The sequence below is a fragment of the Guillardia theta genome (assembly GCF_000315625.1).
Source record: "Guillardia theta CCMP2712 unplaced genomic scaffold GUITHscaffold_29, whole genome shotgun sequence".
Taxonomy (NCBI): Eukaryota; class Cryptophyceae; order Pyrenomonadales; family Geminigeraceae; genus Guillardia; species Guillardia theta.
In genome coordinates, this window is record NW_005434645.1 from 444,273 (window position 1) to 465,039 (window position 20,767).

Below are 20,767 nucleotides of genomic sequence, written 5' to 3' on the forward strand. Positions count from 1 at the left end.
AGCTTCACGCATCCTACTCAGTCCCTCATTCCATGTGCGACCAAACTCAGATGGCAAGGGATAACAAGTTTATTTGGCAAGCGTGCATAAGAATCAGAACGTTGACGGCGTTTTCCTTTATGTGAAATGCTGCTTTCATCCCTTCATGTGATGTTCTTGCATGATTTCATCTTCATACCTGCTGGTATAATCTCTCCACATGATATACGGATGTTTCCTCATAAAAAGATTTGCTGATATATTCCAATCAACCGGTTCCGAGTGAGTTGTGTTAGTAAACAGAATAAGAAGTTGCATGCTAGCGATTGAGATCCAAGTCGAATCCTCCTAGCATGGCCGACAAAGGGTACAAGGGTCCATCACAATAGCCAATGAACCAGATTGAGCTGAAAGCTCTCACAATAGGCGTTGTTTTAGTTCTGTGATGTAGTTTGACATGGTCCGGGCCAGCGTTTGATCTCTCCTCTGGTCTTGACGATTTTCTGCTCGATCAGCTTGTCCAGAGAGTCTTCTCTTCGCTGCCGTGCTGACTGACTACAAGGCTTCTTGCCACGCTTGTAATTGGAGTAGCAGGTGTTGCACAGCCGGTACTCCAGACAGCTGCTGACTCCTCCATCGCCATCGGCAGCCAGTTGCAGCTTGACATTCTGCCAGGCCTTGTTCTTGGGCCCGTTCTTTTCCCAGCGGCAGAACCCGCTCCCGCACGAGCTGACCCCCAGCAAGTCACCACGAACCTTCAACCCCACGGCCTCGTGACTCACCTGCAGGCGGGCAACATGACTTGCTCCATCCTGTCACAATGAGGGCAGTGCAGCGAGACAGACCAGCTGATTTTGTTGGCATCGTAGGAGTCGGTAACTACGCAGAGCTCGACGGCGCATCCAAGGGCGCGAGCGAGGCAGGTAAAGAGGAGCTCGTCCGACCTCACTCCGAGCCAACGCATCCTTTCCAACTTGCGATGAGCGGGGGGATGATAGATGAGCATGCCGAGCATCTGCAAGGACGAACACGTCATGGCTCTCTCGGCGTGATGAGGAAGAGGAGCGTTAGCGCAAGAGGCATGCAGGAGGGGGACGAGGGGACGAGGGGCAGGGGACGGGTTGAGATCTCACCGCAGGCCCTAAATTCCTGATGCCATCCTCCTGCTCCAGTGCAGGCATCTCCTCTTTCAGCCAGGACAAGATACTCAGCTTAACACCCTCTTTGGTCAGTGTAGCAAGGACATGCTCCATTCTGGCCTCGTAACAAACCTTCCCGCACTTAATAGAATGTCTGATGATCCAACGAACAATCGCTGGGTCTGGACAGGACTGGAACTTTGCGATTGCCTGAGGCATTGGGAGCTGGCAAGGAGAGCTCCCAACAGGAGGCTGGATGTTGGGAAGGACAGGATCTTGCTCTTGCTCAACCGTCTGACTTGTTTGTTGTCCTTCGAACTCTCGTTCTAGATGCCTGCAAGGGTTCTTACCCGACCGAGCCGCCTTGTCTTGTTTGAAGTGCTCGCAGGTCCGCTTGCGGTGAGCCTGCATGTTGCCCGGGTGTATGTTCTCCTTGGGGCACGTCGGCGGGGTCTCTGAGAGGAAACGGGTCGAGCTTTGTGGAGACATCAGACCTTGGTCATCCTGATCTATGCAAGCATCTTTGTCGTCGTCGGGTCGTGAAGCAGTCTTATGTAAGAAACATTGATCAAATTCACATCTGCACTCTCCGAAAACAAGAAAGCAGAGTTCGGGTATCACACAATCCTCCTGCATCCTGAAGAAAACGATTCGGTCAGACCGCACAACACCACCCTACGTTTTATAACCAGCTTTTGCAATCGTGATAATATCCTCTGTGTACCCCAAACTCAAAGATGCTGATTAACGTCTACCCGCCATGGATGAAACCTGACTTGCCCTCCTCTGACCTGTTTCCTGTCCTCTTGTCGTTCTCTTCCTCTATCCCTCTCTCCATCTGCCATCGCTCCTTCCCTCTTCCTCCCCCGCTCCCTCCGCTGCTCGCGTCCACCTTCCGAAGCTTGAGGCGCCTCTTTGCCCCACCACTACCACCCCTACCTCCTCCACATGGGCATCTCTACCCTATCCTGCAAACCACCCTACCCCTGATTATGCCTGTAAATCACCCCATTGGTTGAGTCCACCCTGGTATTCCTGCATGACCCTCAAGGGGGTCCAGTCGAATGGAAATTTGAAAGACAGGGTGGTCATGTACATTTTGTTGGAAGTAGGCAGCATTGGGGGTAGGGGTGCAAATTGTGCGCGTTTTTCCACCCCTCCGCTACACTACATAGCCAATACCAGGGGTAGGGTAGTGGGCGGCTTCCGAAGCTCCATGGGTGGGTCCAAGGAATGTGCGGCCATTCGTGATCAACTTCGGCAACTTCTTCGGTTGAGGCGAGCTCGCCCGGGCTCCGTGGCAGGCGCTCCGACCGTACTACGGCCGGCCCGGCGGTCCGTCACGGTCACCGTGTCACGGTGACGGATCGGACCGCCGCGCCGCCACGGCACTGAGCCTCGGAGACTAACGGCAGAGCTTCGGAGTCACTCCCGGCCCGCCGGCCGGTCCTCACTGCCGAGTTCCGAACTTGAACTGAGTCACCGAGTCTCTTCATCCAGTGACCGCCGGGGACCGTACGAGTCTCGGAGTGGCTTTCGAGTCCTCCTCAGGGCCTCCTCTGGGCCCGGCCGCTAAGAAGTTCCCCGTCGACCTTCCGAGTTCTTACTAAGTTCGCAAAAGAAGCCGCTGGGATGATCCAACAGGCCCGGAAAGGAGCAACTTGTGCCGCAGTGTGCCACCGGCGGGTCAGCAACTTCACAAGGGCTCAGCACCTCAAAGTTTCATCAGAATAAACCCGGCTTGCAACAACTTGGCATCGATGATCAATCCGACATCAAGTGATGGCGACGGCCGGCTTTCAAGTTTGCCAGCGGCTCCCCAATCCCAATATGGAGCGTCGCATGCGTGTCAACTTGCCGTTCAAGTTGCCACTCCGCTGCGACCCCCTCGGACACGCGGGGTCAAGTTGACCCATGGCAAATTTTCAGAACGGAGGGTCTGTGAAGGGCCGCTACCCCAGAACTTCGCAAATATTTGAAGTTGTTTCCAGTCCATCGGAGGACTTCAACTCTCCGAACTTCACGAACACAACCCCCACCCTGTTCAAGTTGGGACGACGGCTGAGAGCCCTGGAAAGAAGGGCTCAGCGGCTGACATCTGCAGCGGCTGAGCGCTGGTACGAATGATTGGCTGTGACAACTCTACCGATTGGTTTGTTCTCTCCTTATTACATTTGCATGTCACGACTGTAGATACGACGTTGATTGTGTTGCATCTCGAAACGATATCACTACACTGTTAATTGTGTTCCATCTGGCTCAAAGTGGCGTAGACGTTTTGCAACCCGTTAGCCTTCGGGGTGTGAGATACTGCAGATTAAATGAAGCATGTTTACTACGAACTAGAATCATTCTGATTTACTCACTCGTTTGAACTTGAAGGGCTTACAAAACTCGGGCTTCAAGAGAGGATGAGATTTCCGTCGGGGAGAGTCGTTGCACAAACAGTCATCGATGTATTTGGGAGAGGTACATTCCTCCTTCTCAGGGCAAGTTTCAAAATCATCATTCGTGATCAAGAAATTGACGACTTCATAAATAGCACTCCAGACAAGCTGCAACAGCACGACTATGAAAGGAGATTTCGTGAAGGCATGTTTGGGATAGTTCGTTGGTCGTAGACTGTCAGCAGGCTGATGTTTGCTAGCGTTTTCAGGGTGTCTGCTCTCTGACCACTTGCAATGCTGGTGCGTGATATATCTCGGAAGGTCTTGATGGGAAGCCTCGTGGGACGTCCGCGCTGAAGTGTATGGCCCATGTTGTACATCCAATTGACTGGCTCGGGTGCCTGCTGGCATCGAATTCCACCGGCGCGTGAAGCAGGTAAGAAATGAGTGCTGGCAATGGCAAATATGACAAGATCTGTATAGAAGAGAAGAGGTGAGGCCCAGGGTTTGAATCCGAAGCAGAGGCTTGCTGGAGAACGAGAGCTCGAGAACACTGGGAATGATTAGAATGAAATGCCGAGCAAGCCACGAGCTGGCGCACTGAGTAGGGGAGGTAATCTTGAAAGAACAAACAACTAGCAAAGAAAACGAAGATGCAGCAGATAGGAGGGATAGAGCTGGATGGCGGCAACGACCGTAAGGGGAGAGAGGGAGGCCTTCGGGTTGTCGTGTACAGCTCCAACTCCTTGCAACTTGGCGCTGCAGTAAAGATGTTTGCCTGTCAGCACATGTTTGTTTTTATGATTTGAATGATTCCAAAATGATGAAAGTTGACAGAGTGAGTCCCGATCACCCCTCCTTTGCACCCTCTCAATCAGAAACGGTACCCCAGGGGTAGGTGGTCAGACTGAAGCCCCAGAGAGTCAAGTGGCTCGTGACCGTGACTCTTCGAGGCTATAACTGACGCGCATGCGGACGCATCGTAGCAGCGCCACGTGATCGGTCCGGAATGAGCCGATGATCCGCCGCCTCGGATGAAAAACGGTCCGAGCGGCGGCTCAACTCAGTGACTTTCACTTTCACTGCGGATCTTCAATCTTACTGAATCAGTGCCACATGTCGGATATATCTTGAAAGTTTTTACTCAACTTGCTTGCAAACACTGTGCCATGCCATCATCGGCCGCCCCGGCGGCGCCCCGGCGGCCCGCCGGTTCACGGTTGGCCCAGTCAGGCCCAAGGCCGTCACCTCAGGCGGCCGGCCGCCGCGGCCCGCCGCGCCGCCGCTGTGACGCGCGGCCCCGTCCGACGGATCGGACGGTGCTCGTCATCCGGGCTCGGACTCCGCGCTGCGCCGGGCGGGCGGCGGTCACCGCCGCGCCCGGCGGGCGGAAACCACACGGACTGCCGTAAGTAGACAGTGATAGCACCGACTGCAAGTTTCTGTAGCAGTGGTAATAGATATCACGAATGGCCGCGCAGGAAAGATATCAGGATGCAGAGAACAAACGGAGGTGACTCGATAAGAGATTGGTATGGATGGTCAAGCTTGTTTACTTCAAGCGGCTGAGCAATCCAGTCTCACAGAGACTATACACCTCGTTCTCCTTTCCCTGTCCTGCCAATCATTGCGTGCGGCCCTTCTTCCGGGAGTCTTCCTCGGTCCCTAAAATAGGGACTGCTTGGTCCTAGGAACTACGACTACCGGTACTCTACGCTTCTTCAAGATCTGCGATATGATTCTTCGACCGGTCCGAGGCCTGGTTCCGTACCTTGAGGGTCCCCTGACTCAGTGAGAAAGAGTCATAGGCTTGACATGACGAGGTCTTCGATTCTCATCCAATGCTCTCTGTGAAGTTGATGTAGCTGCTCCCTTGACCTTGACAGGTCCTGTGTCTCCGTAGGAGCATGCTTGGAGGTGGTCTCGTGCATTCCTTGTATGTCCTCCGCTAAGATGATCATGATAGTACTGTCTTCTTTGATCAGACCCCTTGTTCTCCCATGTCCATTGATGTTGCACCCGCATGACGTTACGTCAGTAACGGACATGGCAGCATCATGCGAGTAGTCGCAAGAGGCTACGTACGCTGGCGAGGTGTATAATGCTAGAATCGAAGATGTGTACTGGACGTAGACGTACGTACAACACATTGGTATGATGAAAGCATGAGGCTGGTATAAACCGATACACATGTTTACTCATTGCTGTATTACGGGTTAAGCCTGACCTCGACATATAAGCAACCCATCTTAGACGTTGGCCACGTCATCGGAATGGGATTGCACGAACATTGACGTGTGTTCTCTTACTGCTGTACATAAACAAATCTAGCTTCATTGTTCATCTGTTCTACTCCTAAGTGCACTATCGCTCAGTTGCTGGACTATACCCGCATCAGGTTATAAAAGCCTCGCGTTAAAGGAACAGATGTCACCATACCGTCTACAATGGCCGCCAATCAATCAGCCTCAGGACTCGATGATTACAGCAGTAACACCCGAGAATATGCAAAGACTTGCCCCAGATATCGAGAACTTTATACAGTTCGAGTTGATAGGGCAATACTATGCATACCTCAACTCTGAAGGGAATCCAGAAAACATGAGAGCCTACTTCGACTGTCATTTTCCCATCAGAGATACTCAATCAGAAGAATTACAGGAAAACATGAGACAGAAAAGGAGAGAATTTGTACGAGAAGCAGATGCTGCTTTGACGCAAATCCTCCACACTGTTTACATGCAATGCCCTGGCAGGATTCAGATTCTGAAAGCCCACATGGAAGAAGAACACAAATCCCCCGAGACGCCTACAAAGCTTTGCTTAGCTGGGATCAAGGCATGGACAGACTTTAAAAGACTAGACAAGCCAACCGAAGCAACAAAAGCTGAACAGACCCTTGCCAATCTCAAAGAACTAGAGCAAGCAGTAATCTACAACGGAGACTACCAGAGTTACATCCCCAATGTGGTTAGGACCTTGAAGAAATTTGCTTCACAAGGCAAAGACTGCACTTTTATCTACACCCGTGCTTTCAAAGACGTTATCGACAACCTCAGAGCAATCGACGAAACGGGCGTTCAAGCAGAACTAGGTAGTTGGATAACATCTCAAATCCATCGCAACGCAACGGAAGAAAATTTCTTCTACGAAGGAGAGCCACAGATTGAAGATTTTTTGAAATTCCATCAACATATGATGAACTTCACTACCAGAGGCACGAAACACCCAATACCTATCCTTCAAGCAGGACAAGAAAGCTCTGGCAAGAAATCAACAGAAGCACATCATTCAGGTCAGAAACGAAAGGCGAACGCCGTGTTTTCAGCCTCCATCAAGCAAAACAATACACCACAGAAAATCAGGAGACAACAACAAGAAAACTTTACTGGATGCAAAATCTGCAAAGAAAAACGACTTCCAGCAAGGATTTCTCTCAGTCACGCTACCAGCGAGCATGACGCATCTAGGATCGGAGAAAGAGCCACTGGCAATAAAACAGCGCCAACCATGAAGAGGATCACAGGAAGCATTTCAACCGGTTTTCAGACAAGGGCAGGAAGATCCGCAAAATTTACCGCCAAGAGTCATCGCTCGTCGAACCCAAACCGTTCAAACGAGGAGAGCGGACAATACCCGAAGTCAAAATACAAGCAAACAGTCAGCATCGACAAGAAGGTCCTCGTGAACCTCACAAAAGCGCTGCAAGAAGCCACCTCTACCGACCAAACCGAAACCCAAGAATCCGTTCAAGAATCACCTAGCAGTGATGAAGACGAATCCGATGAACCGTCCTCATCTCGAACACCTCCGAAACGACTGAAAGAAGTCGTAAAAGAGACGTTCCGAGGCACACTAGGACGCAGTTCTAGAAAGAATAAATCTCCCAAGGAGTATCCCTGTTCTAAAAATTATGTTGTATATCAAAGTGATACCAGGTCGAAAACTGACGAGATCCAACTGCACAAGCTTGATGCAGCTCTGTTCTCAAAAGTTTCAAAACCATGGTACCTTGAATACATCTTTCATATACCCAGACTACTGATCAGGAACACTGATCGGTATCAAGTTTTCCTACACGCGTTAAAAGCGAAAGAACAACAAGAGTCCCTGTACGCTATTGTCGACTCAGGTGCAACGGTAAGCGTACTCTGCAATCCAAGTTGGTTACAGAGATCGTTTACACACAAAACTGAGATCACCGGCGTGGGGGGCAGCAAGATCAATACATCGCTCGGAGGAATTCTAGCAGGAACGATAGCATCAATCGAAGGAAAACGTTTTGCATTTGCAACTATAGCAACAGTAATCAGCGACGAAAATGCTAAAATCAACCTGTTATCCATCTGGCGAATTACAAATAGTGGACACACAATAATCCACAAAGGTAAACCAGAAGGAGGACTACACGGAATCATTACACTCAACAATGAATTTATACCTTTCTACTTCTGCCCAAGCACCTACCTATGGTACGTCGAAATTCAAAGACCAAACAGGAAGACCAATAAGATAATCTCCAAGCTATCAGCAAAAACCATCTGGGATAAAGACACAATTCTCAGAGAAATTCAAGAAGGCGAAATACCACTCACGGCAACAATCAAGGAGTCAACACAAACGACAAATACACAAAGTACATCAAAACGCAGAATCCACCTGATCATCCACGGCGCAAGACTGGAGAGCGTACCTCGTTGGGGGGGAAGCATCCACATCTACCAAGCTGCGATGCAGGGGGAGAGCACAACTTCGGCAACAGCTTTCAAGCCCACGCACATGAAGACCTTTCCTATCAGCATGCGAGATGTACGACCTGAATTAGACACGTCAGAAGAGTCAGACAGTGAAAATGGAGAGACCTTGGACAGTTGCAGCAGCTCCGATGACGAGCTGATGACTACTGACAACACTCCATTAGAATCTGCAAGACAATTCACGACGGAAGAGATTCAACAGCAAACCAAGGAGTATCTCAACGATCCAAGATCATTTACAGATTTTGACGACTTTACAAACACAACGATCGAAGAACTTGACGAAAACGACAAGGAATACGAAGAACAATTGAAGAATGACAAATCAGATCTCAAGAATATTTACCTATATTCAACGGGAGAACGCATCAAAGGAACAAGAGCATCAGCGATTCTGCTCAAGTGGCACGTAAGAACCAACCACATCGGCAAGAAATACCTTTTCCAACTGGCAGAAAACATCGAAGGCATGGAGGAATTGAAGAGAATCAATCCAAAAACACCCCTGCCGACATGTCACACATGCCGCAGAGCGAAAACCAAGGCAGCTCCATTACCAAAATTCAGACACAAAAGATCCGATGTCAGATTTCACAGGCTGCATGGGGATATGAGCTCCTATCGAGTCCGCTCGATCGAAGGAGCAAAGTACCTCCAACTCTGGAAAGACGACTTCTCAGGATTCAAGATGCCTGTAGGTTTAGCGAGCAAGAAAGGTTACAGGAAATCGTTACGACTTGTTGTCACGAGATTCAACAATGGGGTCTACCCCAAAGTGATTCGAGTTGACAATGGGAGCGAAATGGTTTCAAAGAAATCACTGAAGATGTACGAGAAGCACAACATCCACCTAGAAAGAAGCGCACCATATGAGCATTGGCAAAATGGAAGAGCTGAATCTGGAATCTACTCGTTAGATACAAGGACTAGATTGGCAATCGTACACTCAAACGTTCCGAAAAATCTCTGGCTCAGCGCTATATATTACAACGCAGAGATCGAGAATGCATTCCTTCCTACCAGCAGAAACTCAAACATCAGTTGCTACCAAGCGTTTACAGGTACATCACCAAACGCAGAACACTTCCATCCATTCGGTTGCCTCTGCTACGTTCATATCCTAAAGGACAGAAGATTAGATCAAAAGAAAGACAAAAAACTCGAGCCAACAGCAGAAGTTTGCGTGTTTCTTGGCTTCGCCCACCACCTAGGAATGAAAGGTTATTTGGCAGCAGCACTGAATGGGAAACAACTGTACGTCACACAGAACAATATAAGTTTCAACGAAGAAGTATTCCCCTACAGATTTTCTCACCCGGAGGACAGATCTTGGAAAATACCATACGGCGGAACTGATGATTTTGGCGACGACAACGTCATTGTGCTCAAAAGAGCCGGTGAACGATTGATCGAAATGTCAGATACATCAGACGCATCAGATTCAGAATCTGAAGATGCCGGTGGAAACTCCAGCGCCCAACCTGAAGAAAGAAATCGACGACCGTTTGCAGATCAACAACATGGCATAGCACACAATGATCCCATGGTGATCCAAGTGAGGCAACAAGCTATTGAAGTTGACAACCATCTCACGAGAACCTGTTCTGAGACATCAGTTGTAAGAGAGAGTGATATCACACAAGACGAACAAGTAGCGGTGGATCCAGGACTATCAGAAAGAGGGCACATGAACCGTGAACTAGCCAGTCTTCAAGTCGAAACCTACAACAGTGGTGAAAAGGATTTTGAGTGGGATAAACTCACCCAAATACCTGAACATCAACTGAGGTCAGGACGAATTGTACAGAAGACGAATGTGGACACACCGACAAGTGATTCAGACCACGAAGACAATGATCTTCCAGCAGGAATTGAAGAGTTCGACAATCAAGACTTCATCAATGCGACACTACTTCCATCAGGAAGCACACTAGAGTTCCTTACGAACCTGGGCATCCCTTATCAAGATCGCACCTTAACGAAGCGACAATACTGTGGAGTACTTGTCGACACATACAATAACCTGGAAGAGAAAATCATGACATGGTCACACGGGCCACCACAACGAAACATGTACAACGAAAATCATTACAACGAAGAAATCGACAGCTTGATGTCTTTTCTTCAAGGATGCAAGAAAGATGAAAGAAGAGAATCAAGGATACAAAAAGCTCAACTATTCTACACAGGCATGTTGTCGGCAACCAGCCATATCGCGTTTGACAATGACGAACCAAGCATCAAAGAAGCTCTCAACAACAACAACCCAGAGAGACACCATTGGATAACAGCAATTCAGTCAGAGGCACGATCATGGAACGGACTAAAAGTATTCGAAGAAGTCGACAACATCCCAGACGGAAGAAAGGCAATCGGATGCAGAATCATCCTTAAAAGGAAAAGAGGACCGAATGGAGAAGTATTGAAATACAAGGCAAGAGCGATCATACAAGGTTACAACGCGGTACAAGGGATCGATTACCTCGACTCCTTCTCAGCGACAGCGAACCCAGTTACGATCAGACTCCTTCTGACAATCGCCAGAGCAAACAAATGGCACGTCAGATGTCAAGATATCTCAACTGCATACCTGATGGCACCACTTCCTACAGTTGTATATATCAGGACCCCAAAGGAATTTCAAGAGTTCTGCAACATTAGAGCAGCATACTTGAAGATCCTGAGTTCAGTCTATGGACTTCCTTCATCAGGTCGAAACTTCTGGAAGAAGCTCTGCCAAGACCTACGCGATTTCGGTTTCAAAGCCTGCACGTCAGATGATTGTTTGTTTCTATATCATGACGAGCAAGGGGGAGAGATCATCATCGCATTAGTAGTCGACGACATCATCCAAGCTAGCAACAGCCAAGCACTATTTGCAAAGTTCGACGACTTCATGATGAACACAAAAGGATACAGCGTAACAACTGACAACGATCTTAGCTTCTATCTGGGAGTCGCGTACAAGAGGGACGAAGCTGGAGACTTCATCAGCAACCAGCAAGCGTACATCGAAAAATGTTTGAAAAGATTTAACCTTGAGGGGATCGACCCTACAGGGAAATTCACCACGCCAATGGATCCCAAGTTCGTGATCGAACCAGAAGACGTTGATCCGCACGCGCCTGAAGACTTAGTCAAAATTTACAGAAGCCAAGTAGCAAGTCTGATATACATAGCAACATGGTCAAGACCAGAAATCAGCTATGCAGTATCATTGCTATCAAGATATCTCACAAGTCCTACGAAGAAACTGTTAATGGCAGTGCACAGAGTATACGCTTATCTCAAGAACACCAAGACACTAGGAATCAGATACACCGACAACGATGACAACGGACACAAGAAAATGGAACTAGTCGCATTCTGCGATAGCTCAGACGCCGATTGCAAGCTCACAAGCAGATCAACCGGTGGATACGTCATTTTCCTCAATGGGACACCAATCTCATGGAAATCAGCAAGACACAACACAGTCTCACTGTCTACCATGGAAAGCGAATACATCCAAAGCACGCTTACAGCTATCGAGATTTTGTACTTGCGAGAGACGCTCGAGTTCATGGGATACAAGCAACCTACGACGATATGCTATCAAGACAACGCCGCCTGCATCAAGCTCAGCGAGAATCCCGTCAGCAAGAGCAGATCGAAACACATCAAGAGAAGACACCACTTCATACGACAATGCGTTGCCAACAAGGAGATCACCTTGGAAGCAATTCATACAAGCGAGCAAGTTGCTGATATATTCACAAAACCGCTGCCCGCTGATCAGTTTCTCTACCTAAGAGACCAACTGTTGAACCTCCCTGAAGCAATACGCTATCAAAGGAAAACAAAAAAGTAATTCATACGATGATTACCTTTGGTAATTTTCAAAATGAATAAACTTTTCTCAAACTTGTCTAAGATCCTTCGAAGGACAAAGACACATACGCGAAGTGCTGAGCGCCTCTGGACTGTTCTAGTACCAGGGAGTAGCATAGTACAAGCGAAACCATAAGCATGTGGCACAACTTGAGCATCCCTGGGGCATTGCGACTTCAGTGGGTAGTGATAGTTGCTTGCAAACGCAAATGGACATGGGAGAAAGGAGTAAGAGTTTCATAGCACAGCTTCCCCATAGTGCATGGGCTGATATGGTGACATGGAAACATGATTGCTAATCAGGGCGATGGCGCGTAACATGATTTCTTTTGAAACATGGAAACGTACTCTTCGTTAACTCACTACGTGGGTAACCGGCGTGTAGCAAAATGCTGCATAGCTGCTCTAAACTTCCATTGAAGCTAGTTGATGATGCGAAAAGCTACATCAGGGTTTGGAATTGCTTACCCCACACAATCAGCAGTGTGTGAAAGGCAATCCAACGTCTCGTTACCTCAAAAATGCTACACGCAATTCCTCACGTGCATCCACAAAATGCTACGAAGGAAACGTAAAAGCATGTGGAAACGACGTGTTATGCTCACTGAAAGGCATATGAATGCATGTATGACTTTGGAACCTATGTCATTTGCTGAAACGTACTGGGAACTCACCGTCCTGGGCCACATTTGCATTTTGGCTTTCTGCCATTTTCGCATTTTGTTGGTTAGTTCGCGAAGAGACAAAGGGAGACCCTCATACAGCACCAGAATCGTTGGGTCGGTCCCGGTGTTGCATAAATCAATGCTCTCACGCAGTGACGACACTGAGTTTCGAGCAAGGGGGAGTGATGTTGCACCCGCATGACGTTACGTCAGTAACGGACATGGCAGCATCATGCGAGTAGTCGCAAGAGGCTACGTACGCTGGCGAGGTGTATAATGCTAGAATCGAAGATGTGTACTGGACGTAGACGTACGTACAACACATTGGTATGATGAAAGCATGAGGCTGGTATAAATGTTGAAGCACCTGATAGGAGGAAGTATTACGGGTTAAGCCTGACCTCGACATATAAGCAACCCATCTTAGACGTTGGCCACGTCATCGGAATGGGATTGCACGAACATTGACGTGTGTTCTCTTACTGCTGTACATAAACAAATCTAGCTTCATTGTTCATCTGTTCTACTCCTAAGTGCACTATCGCTCAGTTGCTGGACTATACCCGCATCATCCATGACTTCAGGGGTGATACTTCCAATCTCCCCTTGAGCGTACTGAGCCGTATTCTGCCACCGTGACGGTGTCATCTGCTGTCCTGTCGTGGACCGTACTGATATACTGATAAGCTGACTCGCTTATCTCCTGCTGCCATCTTCAGGTGCTTCAACAGTCCGGACGGTCCAGGGCCTGAGGGAATGATCTTTCGTCAGCTCACTTAGTAGGGGGCTTATGGGCGCCACAGACCTTAAAAAAAAAAAGACCTTAGGATTAGCTGTCCTTGTCGTTACACGGCGGTTTTAACCTTAGTCTGGTTTTGAGACGTTGTGATATAGGAAGAAAGCGATCAAGTTTCCTTCTAAAATCAGTCAATAATTTGTACCATGACCTTAACTTTTAGAGTTTTATTCTCTTTTTATTTCATTTTTGGAAGTGTTGGATTAGCAGTGAAACTGAAATGCTTGCGCAGAACGAGCGCTTGCAAGGTGTGTGAGATGTTAGCTTATGCTGTTGTAGTTGATGTTGCAAGCAAGTACAAGCAGGATGAAGAACAGCTCTATGCACACGAGGTGTTGCATGGTCCAATTACATTACTCATGTTCTAATTACAATGAACACAGGAACAAAGTTAAGATGCACATTAAACCATCACATGTACTGGATATCTGTTGCTAAACCGTTCAGAGCAACGATGTCCACATACCTCAGCTCAACTCGTTTTTACTCAGATCCGTCATGAGGGTGTCAGACACGGTTCTTTCACGAATCCAGGATGAATAGGAAGCTTGCCTTGCTGAACTCCATGAGAAGGCGGTATCCATTTGTGTTGCTAAATCTTGTCAATCATGCGTCGAGGCGAAGCCAATGATTGATTGATTGATTGCCATTATACAAGTTTACCTCATGAAAACCGTTCATCATAGGAGTCCTCACCATGAACACTGACATTCGCATCGCATGTTCGAATTCAAAACGCTTCCACTGCCCTCACGGTCCATGAGGTCTCCAACCCTATCCCTCAAGATTGAAGGTCTTGTCATTCCCTAGCTGCTGAGGCATCAATCCTCTTGTCTCACAATGGGAAGCACGCGACATACAGGAGCCACGGGTTGATGCGCACTCGGAGCATCAGGTCGAAGGTGGTTTGACTCGAACGTCCCTCGCGCGGGGGGAAGTGCCGCTAAGTCACAGTGCTGTACGATAATCATGCCAACTGCTGTCCCAGGACATGTCGCGACAGGACATGTCGCGACATGTCCTGCGCGCAGTTAAGTGAAGGTATCTGTTAAGTTTGGGGGACAGCAGTTGGCATGATTATCGTACAGTACTGTGACTTAGCGGCACTTCGGGCCCTATTCTGATGAGTTGCCATTGGCGAGAAGATTTGGCCCAAATAGATGAGATATTAATCTTGAGTTTAAATTTAAAGTCTTTGTCCGAATATGTTTTACAAAAATTCGAAATTTATTTCAAAATTTACGCCAGCTCTGGTTGACAATCCTCATCGGTTTTAGCAGAGATTATTAAAAAACACTTTTTGATATAAATACTGATTCATTTAGTTTTTGTGTTATAAACTTGTACCAGTCTATCATAATTGGTACAAACTGTTTCCTCACAAATATTCTTTTCGAATATCTTGGTCAATACAACTGTCCGCCCCCCTTTTAAATAATTTTTGTATGAACCGTTTTGAAATAACAACGTTTTGTTGTCTACCTTACAAGGGAGGAGATTGTAGGGGCAATGCCATTACCACTAAGGGTGTCTTTTACTATGACAATATCGATATCTTAAGTATAACCTGGCTTATTTTCTGAAATTGCGTAGCAAATTTGAAATTGTACTTGTTCCATGTTAGTTGACATAATCAAATATCTGCTCTATGGGACAGTCGCCGTTAATAAAATACACGCCGCATGTGGAGCGATGGCGATTTTTAGGACCCATAGGATGAAAGGGGAGGAGAAAGCGAGGAAACTTTATGGAGGAAGGAGATAGGAGAGATATTTGAAGGAGGATAAGAATGCAACATGAAAGCATGAGGGTTGGTTAGTCAGGTAGATGAAGTGAGAGTGGCAAGCGAGGGATATAGCAGGGTGGATGGACAAAGAGGATGAGAGAGGATGTGGGAGAAGAAGAGTCAGAATGATGTTTATGCAACCAGAGAATATCCCCTAGTTTCAGTCGAGGCTCGTTTTGGGATTCTAGCTCAGTTCGCATCAGCAAGAGCATCATTGTCCTCCTTTTTGTATGGATGAATGCTAGTCATCCAGTGGGAGAACAAGGTGTTGACCTCGAGATTCATGACAATGTCAAAGGTATCCAAGTCAAGAAGAGGCATGTCTATGCAAACAGCTGAGTATCACAGCGAGGAGGAGGATGAACCTATCCAGCACATGCCCTCCCCTGACAGCAAGCCTTGCATCGCTGACTGCGGGCTTCCCCCGTCCCTTGGGATGAAAACCTCACTGGGAAGCTTGTTCGGGAAGCCTGCGAGGGTTGGGATGAGCAAGAAGGTCTTCTCTATGGCGGATCTCTCCTCTGCTGTCGACTTTGCGGACAGTGAGGACGCCGGCAAACTGCCTAGCAGGAAGGCACACACGGAGCACAAGAAAGTGAACCTGAACCCTCCTACGATCGAGGACGACGATGACGACATCGGCGTTGATAGCGACGCGTACTCGGATAGCGATGACGAGGAGCTGTTGGTCAAACCAACCTTGCACCACACTGCGGGTAAGGAAGTTGAGAGCGATGGAGGCGAGCAGATTGAACGCTTCTCGGTTCAATAGGATCAGACTCTGTGCTGTCGAAAGCAAGCGGGATGAAGAAGAGTATGTCGAGCTTGGACTTCTTGAAGACAAACTTCAGCGGCTCTGGCGATCTCTCTCCGAAGCTTCCTCCCAAGGTTGAGGAGGAGGGCGCGGAGAGATTGTTCACCTGATGTGTTTGTGCGCAGCATGGCAAGAACTTGCTCGTTGTCTTCGACATGGACCACACCATGGTGGGTGACCTTGTCGCCCTTTCCGACCGTGACAACATCGAGACGAACGTGCCATGGATCTACTGGCCCGAAGTGAGGACGGGGACGGGGACGGGGACGGGGACGGGGACGGGGACGGGGACGGGGAGGAGTAGGAGGAGGAGAGAAACCGCGTACTTACGACTGGCGCAGGGAAAGAACAAGGGACTGTCCCCTGAGTTCGTGATCCCTTACTTGCAGCGGGGCATGTTGAGGCCGGTAAGAGGACGGAAATGATCTTGGGGAGGAAGAGGCAGGAGGCAGGAGGCGGGTGCTTACGTGGCGACCAACAGGGTCTGCTGGAGTTGATAACTTCCCTGCGCGGCCTCGGCGCGACCATTGTGGTGAGGATGACGGAGGGGGTTGCGGCTCTCGTGAATATGCGGCAGGTGTACACGCACTCCGAGGAGAAGTGGGCAACCAAGGTAAGCAAGAGGGAGGAGGGAGAGGAGAAGCAGGAGGAGGGAGAGGAGGCCCGGGGAGCAAATGGGAGGCTGAAAGGCTGGCAGGTCTGTGAAGCGATGGAAAGAGTTGCGGGGATGCCGTTCATCAAGAGGATCTTCTCCAGGTGATGACAACTGAGGAGACGGAGAGGGTAGACGAGCTGGAGGGGGTAGTGGGGGTGTGCGAGCTGGAGAGGGTAGTGGGGGTGTGCGAGCTGGAGGGGTTGGAGGGGGTAGAGGTGACTTGATGGGATAGGATGGACTGCAAGGATGGACACCCAGAGTTCACGGTGAGCTTCATAGAGCCATTTCGATGCCGGCCACTGATGGTTTCCTCCCCTTCCTTCTCCCCCTGTTTGTGCTGCTTCTGCTGCTTCTCCTACTCCTCCTCTTCCTCTTCCTTCTCCTTCTCTTTCTCCTTGACAGGCCAGGAAATCCCTCGAGTTCGTCGTGAAAGAGATGAAGGAGAAGGACGGTGAGGAGACAGTGAGCTTCTCCTCTTGTTCTCATGGACAAAATCCCAGGTCTCCATTGGGCTGAAGTCGACAAGACCATCTTTTTCGATGACGACGGCAACGCAGTCAACAAGTCTGAGCAGTCACGTCTCGTCAAGGTTAATAATCCTTCTTTCCTCCCGACTGTCTGGCTCTTCGTCCTCGTCCTCGTCCTCGTCCTCGTCCTCGTCCTCGTCCTCGTCCTCCTCCAGCCTCTTCTCCTCCTCTTTGAGCCTCTGCTCCCCTCCTCCCTCTCTTCCTTCTCGTCTCGCTAAGTCTTTCTGCTCGTTTTCCTCCTCGTCTCCTTCCTCCTCGCTGCGTCCCCATCTTACAACCTGTTCAGGTTGCCTCCTATGACTACTGGGAGCCCTGCCAGTGGGATGAAGTTGTCAACGAGCCGATGATGCGAAGAAATCCCCCAGACCTCGCCGACATGGTGCGAAGAAGGTGCGACACAACAACGGCAGCTCTGCTACTTTTCATCCTTCTTCAATGTTCCTTCTTCCTGCTTCTCCTTTTCTTTGCCTTCTCGCTCTTCCTTTCACAAAGTGTTGTTTTCCTTCTCTTTACTGACGGCTTCACAGTGTTGTCGAGTGGGGCATTGCTCCCCCCTCCTACATCAAGGGCAAAGTCACGGCAGAAGACGCGAAGAAGGACGCGAGGTGGGCGGCGCAGCTGCAGAAGAAAGAGTCTATCCTGCTCTCCTTCAACAAGGTCGCCAAGCTCGACCGCGTCATGTTTGACATCCGCGAGGTGAGAAAGAGGAGAAGCATTGCAGAAGGAGAGGGTGGAGTGGGAACTGGGATAGCCACAGAAAGTGAGAGGCTGAAAAGGAGGAGGGGAGGAGGAGGAGAGGAGGAGGAGGAGAGGAGGAGCTGACTGAGGGGTCTTGTAGTGCATCATGAAGCACGTCACCGACCTGGAGGTAAACATGTTGTCTCTCCCCTCCTTTTGCAGTCAGCAGTTGCTCCTGCTTTTCCCCTGCTGCCTCCCCCCCTTCCCCCCTCCCCCTCCCTCCCATCTTTCCTTTGACCTTCTCCTTCTTCTCCATCTGGACCCAACTCTCGTTTCCTTACTTTATTTTCGTTCTCCTACTGCTCTGTCTGACTTTCTTTTAGATGCTGCCTGAGAAAGTTAGATCTCATCTTGGCAACACGATCCAGCCACAGTAAGTCCTCGTCCTCCTCTGCCGCTCCGTCGCTCACACCCCCCCCCCTCCTGCAGGTCTCGTCGACGCAACTAAGATCTGTCAAGGCGGCTCTCCGTTCCTTGTATCTTGCTCTCCCTCCCTTCCCCCCTTCTTCTTGCCCTGCCACAAGAGCGCTTAAGTCGCGCCATCAACGTCTGGACTGGTTGAGGCTGCGGAGGATGTCATGGAGCCAGTCTCCGGTGCTCCTCCTGCTCTGCTGGAGGAAGCAGTACCCCTCCGCTACCCTCACCCCGAACATGACGGACTGTACTACCAGCAGGGTCGTAAGTGAATAGATCAACACTTGTTCCACCTCCAGCCCCAGCAGCTTTCCACCTGTCACGTACTCTCCGACAGATGCCAGATTCCCTCCCGCATCGCCCAGCTGTCCAGCCCGATGACGTATGATGACGTCATCCCGACGGCTCCCAGCCATTCAAGAGGCCGTTGAGAGAAAAGCCTCAGGCCGAACCACCACTGGAGCGCGAGGACGGGAGGAAAGAAGAACATGCAGACGCCGAGGAAGAGAAGGTGCTCGTTCTCGCTGGCGAGAAAGTTGAGCCCTCCCAGCGACATGAGCAGGCATCCCAGCACCATGCCATAGTCCACTGCACTTCGCTTCGCTGGCTCAGCGTCTACCCAGGCCACGAGCTCGTCCTGCGAGCGCGGCCTCAGCATGCTAAGAGTCACGATGCTGGCGAGGGTCGTGTGGTCGACGAACCAGATCCACTCCTCTACCGGCATCGCCCCGATGGTGCCGAGCATGGAGCCCTTGTCGAAGGTGAAGACGCCCTTGGAAAAGATGAAGTTGTCCCAGGCCGAGGAGAAGGTGATGGCGGCGAGGGCGAGTGGAAAGATGCTCATGTACCCAACCTTCCGCACGCTGTCAGCTGCCCAACTGAGCGGACGAGGCCGGGAAAATCTCATCCAGAGCTCGGGGAGGACGAGGAAGAGATGCAGCTGAAGGTAAGTCATGTGCCCTGCATGCGTCAAAGCGTACCCAGCAAGGAACAAGACAGTTGCCATGCCACTTAGCAGCCTCGTGCCTTCTGATTCCACTGACACTTCTTCCTTTTGATGTATACGGCTGCTTGTTGTTTCTGCCAGTGTGACTTGCTCTTCGATCGGCCGGACTTTCTGTAGCGGTAGCTGCATTCGCAAGGACAGAGGTTTACGAAACGTTGAACCCAGTTGACAACTTTGCGCATTTCCTTGGAGCGATTGACAAGGATAGATTGGTGAGACTAAATTGAATTGATGAAAACTTTCAACCCCTGACAAGAGCAGAGCAGCAGACAAGCCAAGAAGCAACTTAACAGACAACATTTCTAATCCTCCACGACTCTTTCCTGGAAACTTTCCTCCCGCCTTTCACCTCGCTTAGTCGCTTTCTCTATCGATTTTCCACTGCTCGTCTCTCTCGTCTCTTTTTGCTCTCCTCTCCTCGGGCTTGCATACAATTCTGCTCTCTCGTCTTCGTCCTCTTCCTCCGTCAAGCCGATCCCGTTGTACCGCCCATACAGGCAGTGACACTAACCACCCTACCCTCAGCTTCGCCACCCAATTACGTTTCACCCCTCCTTTTCCCCTCGAACAAACTTAAGTGATCTTTTGAATATTTATTAAGTAAACTCAAGTACCATCGCAACTGTGATGAAGTACCCCCACCCCCTTAAATACAACCCACCCCTCGCTGCCCACCGAAAGCAGGACCCCTCAATTCAATCCTCACAAGGGGACTTTAGTGCGAACCAAATTATTCACTCACTTTCATACTCGTATTATATTAGTATCATATAATTTTTAGCTATTTATTTAATATAATATTTCATTGTCTAAGGGGTGGGCCATTTTTTTATTACCCCCCTAAAGTGCCCCCACCTGAGAGGTCGCAATTCTACTCAGTTTTCGATAAAATTAACCAATAAGTATGTTAAATAGCCCAAAGGGTTCTTAAATCTCAACGGTTCTCAGACTTCCGTCCTTAAATTTCAAAAGTCGTCATAGGGAGGAAAGTGGCATGGAACCGGGCGGGTCAGGTAGGGGACGAGGGACACTAGTACTACATCAGGATCGGCGGGCCGCCGGGCCGGGGCCCGGCATTGAGTCACACTGATCACTCAACAGTTTTTGAAGTTTCGAAATGGAGGGCGAAGTGGACAGGAGGGAGGGAGGGAGGGAGGGAGGGAGGGAGGGAGGGAGGGAGGGAGGGAGGGAGGGAGGGAGGGAGGTTCGAGTGGTGATGCAGGTCGGGAGTCAA

The 20,767-nt window shown here is 49.5% G+C and overlaps 4 protein-coding genes across 4 annotated transcripts; 2 read left to right on the plus strand and 2 right to left on the minus strand.

The window, feature by feature from the left end:
* Nucleotides 1–413: 413 nt before the first annotated feature.
* On the minus strand, nt 414–1,754 carry GUITHDRAFT_138075 (hypothetical protein; the record flags this gene model as incomplete). The annotated part of the gene is made up of 3 exons (XM_005833630.1): nt 414–761; nt 782–994; nt 1,113–1,754. 3 exons carry the CDS (start codon nt 1,752–1,754, stop codon nt 414–416), a joined length of 1,203 nt encoding a protein of 400 aa, XP_005833687.1.
* Nucleotides 1,755–11,212: 9,458 nt separating this feature from the next.
* On the plus strand, nt 11,213–12,851 carry GUITHDRAFT_152302 (hypothetical protein). Its single transcript, XM_005833631.1, has 9 exons — nt 11,213–11,241; nt 11,273–11,278; nt 11,305–11,387; nt 11,438–11,504; nt 11,785–11,871; nt 11,974–12,075; nt 12,129–12,292; nt 12,495–12,595; nt 12,647–12,851. The coding sequence occupies exons 3-7, from the start codon at nt 11,339–11,341 to the stop codon at nt 12,151–12,153; spliced, it is 330 nt and encodes a 109-aa protein (XP_005833688.1). The 5' UTR covers nt 11,213–11,241; nt 11,273–11,278; nt 11,305–11,338; the 3' UTR covers nt 12,154–12,292; nt 12,495–12,595; nt 12,647–12,851.
* A 2,823-nt stretch (nt 12,852–15,674) lies between these two features.
* GUITHDRAFT_152303 (hypothetical protein) lies at nt 15,675–18,818 on the plus strand. The gene is made up of 15 exons (XM_005833632.1): nt 15,675–16,095; nt 16,152–16,267; nt 16,319–16,435; nt 16,535–16,600; nt 16,675–16,725; nt 16,771–16,806; nt 16,891–16,949; nt 17,081–17,114; nt 17,251–17,299; nt 17,349–17,437; nt 17,662–17,765; nt 17,903–18,071; nt 18,214–18,243; nt 18,437–18,486; nt 18,543–18,818. The coding sequence occupies exons 1-15, from the start codon at nt 15,699–15,701 to the stop codon at nt 18,559–18,561; spliced, it is 1,386 nt and encodes a 461-aa protein (XP_005833689.1). The 5' UTR covers nt 15,675–15,698; the 3' UTR covers nt 18,562–18,818.
* Nucleotides 18,819–18,846: 28 nt separating this feature from the next.
* On the minus strand, nt 18,847–19,662 carry GUITHDRAFT_107488 (hypothetical protein; the record flags this gene model as incomplete). The annotated part of the gene is made up of 1 exon (XM_005833633.1): nt 18,847–19,662. The coding sequence occupies one exon, from the start codon at nt 19,660–19,662 to the stop codon at nt 18,847–18,849; it is 816 nt and encodes a 271-aa protein (XP_005833690.1).
* Nucleotides 19,663–20,767: the final 1,105 nt, after the last annotated feature.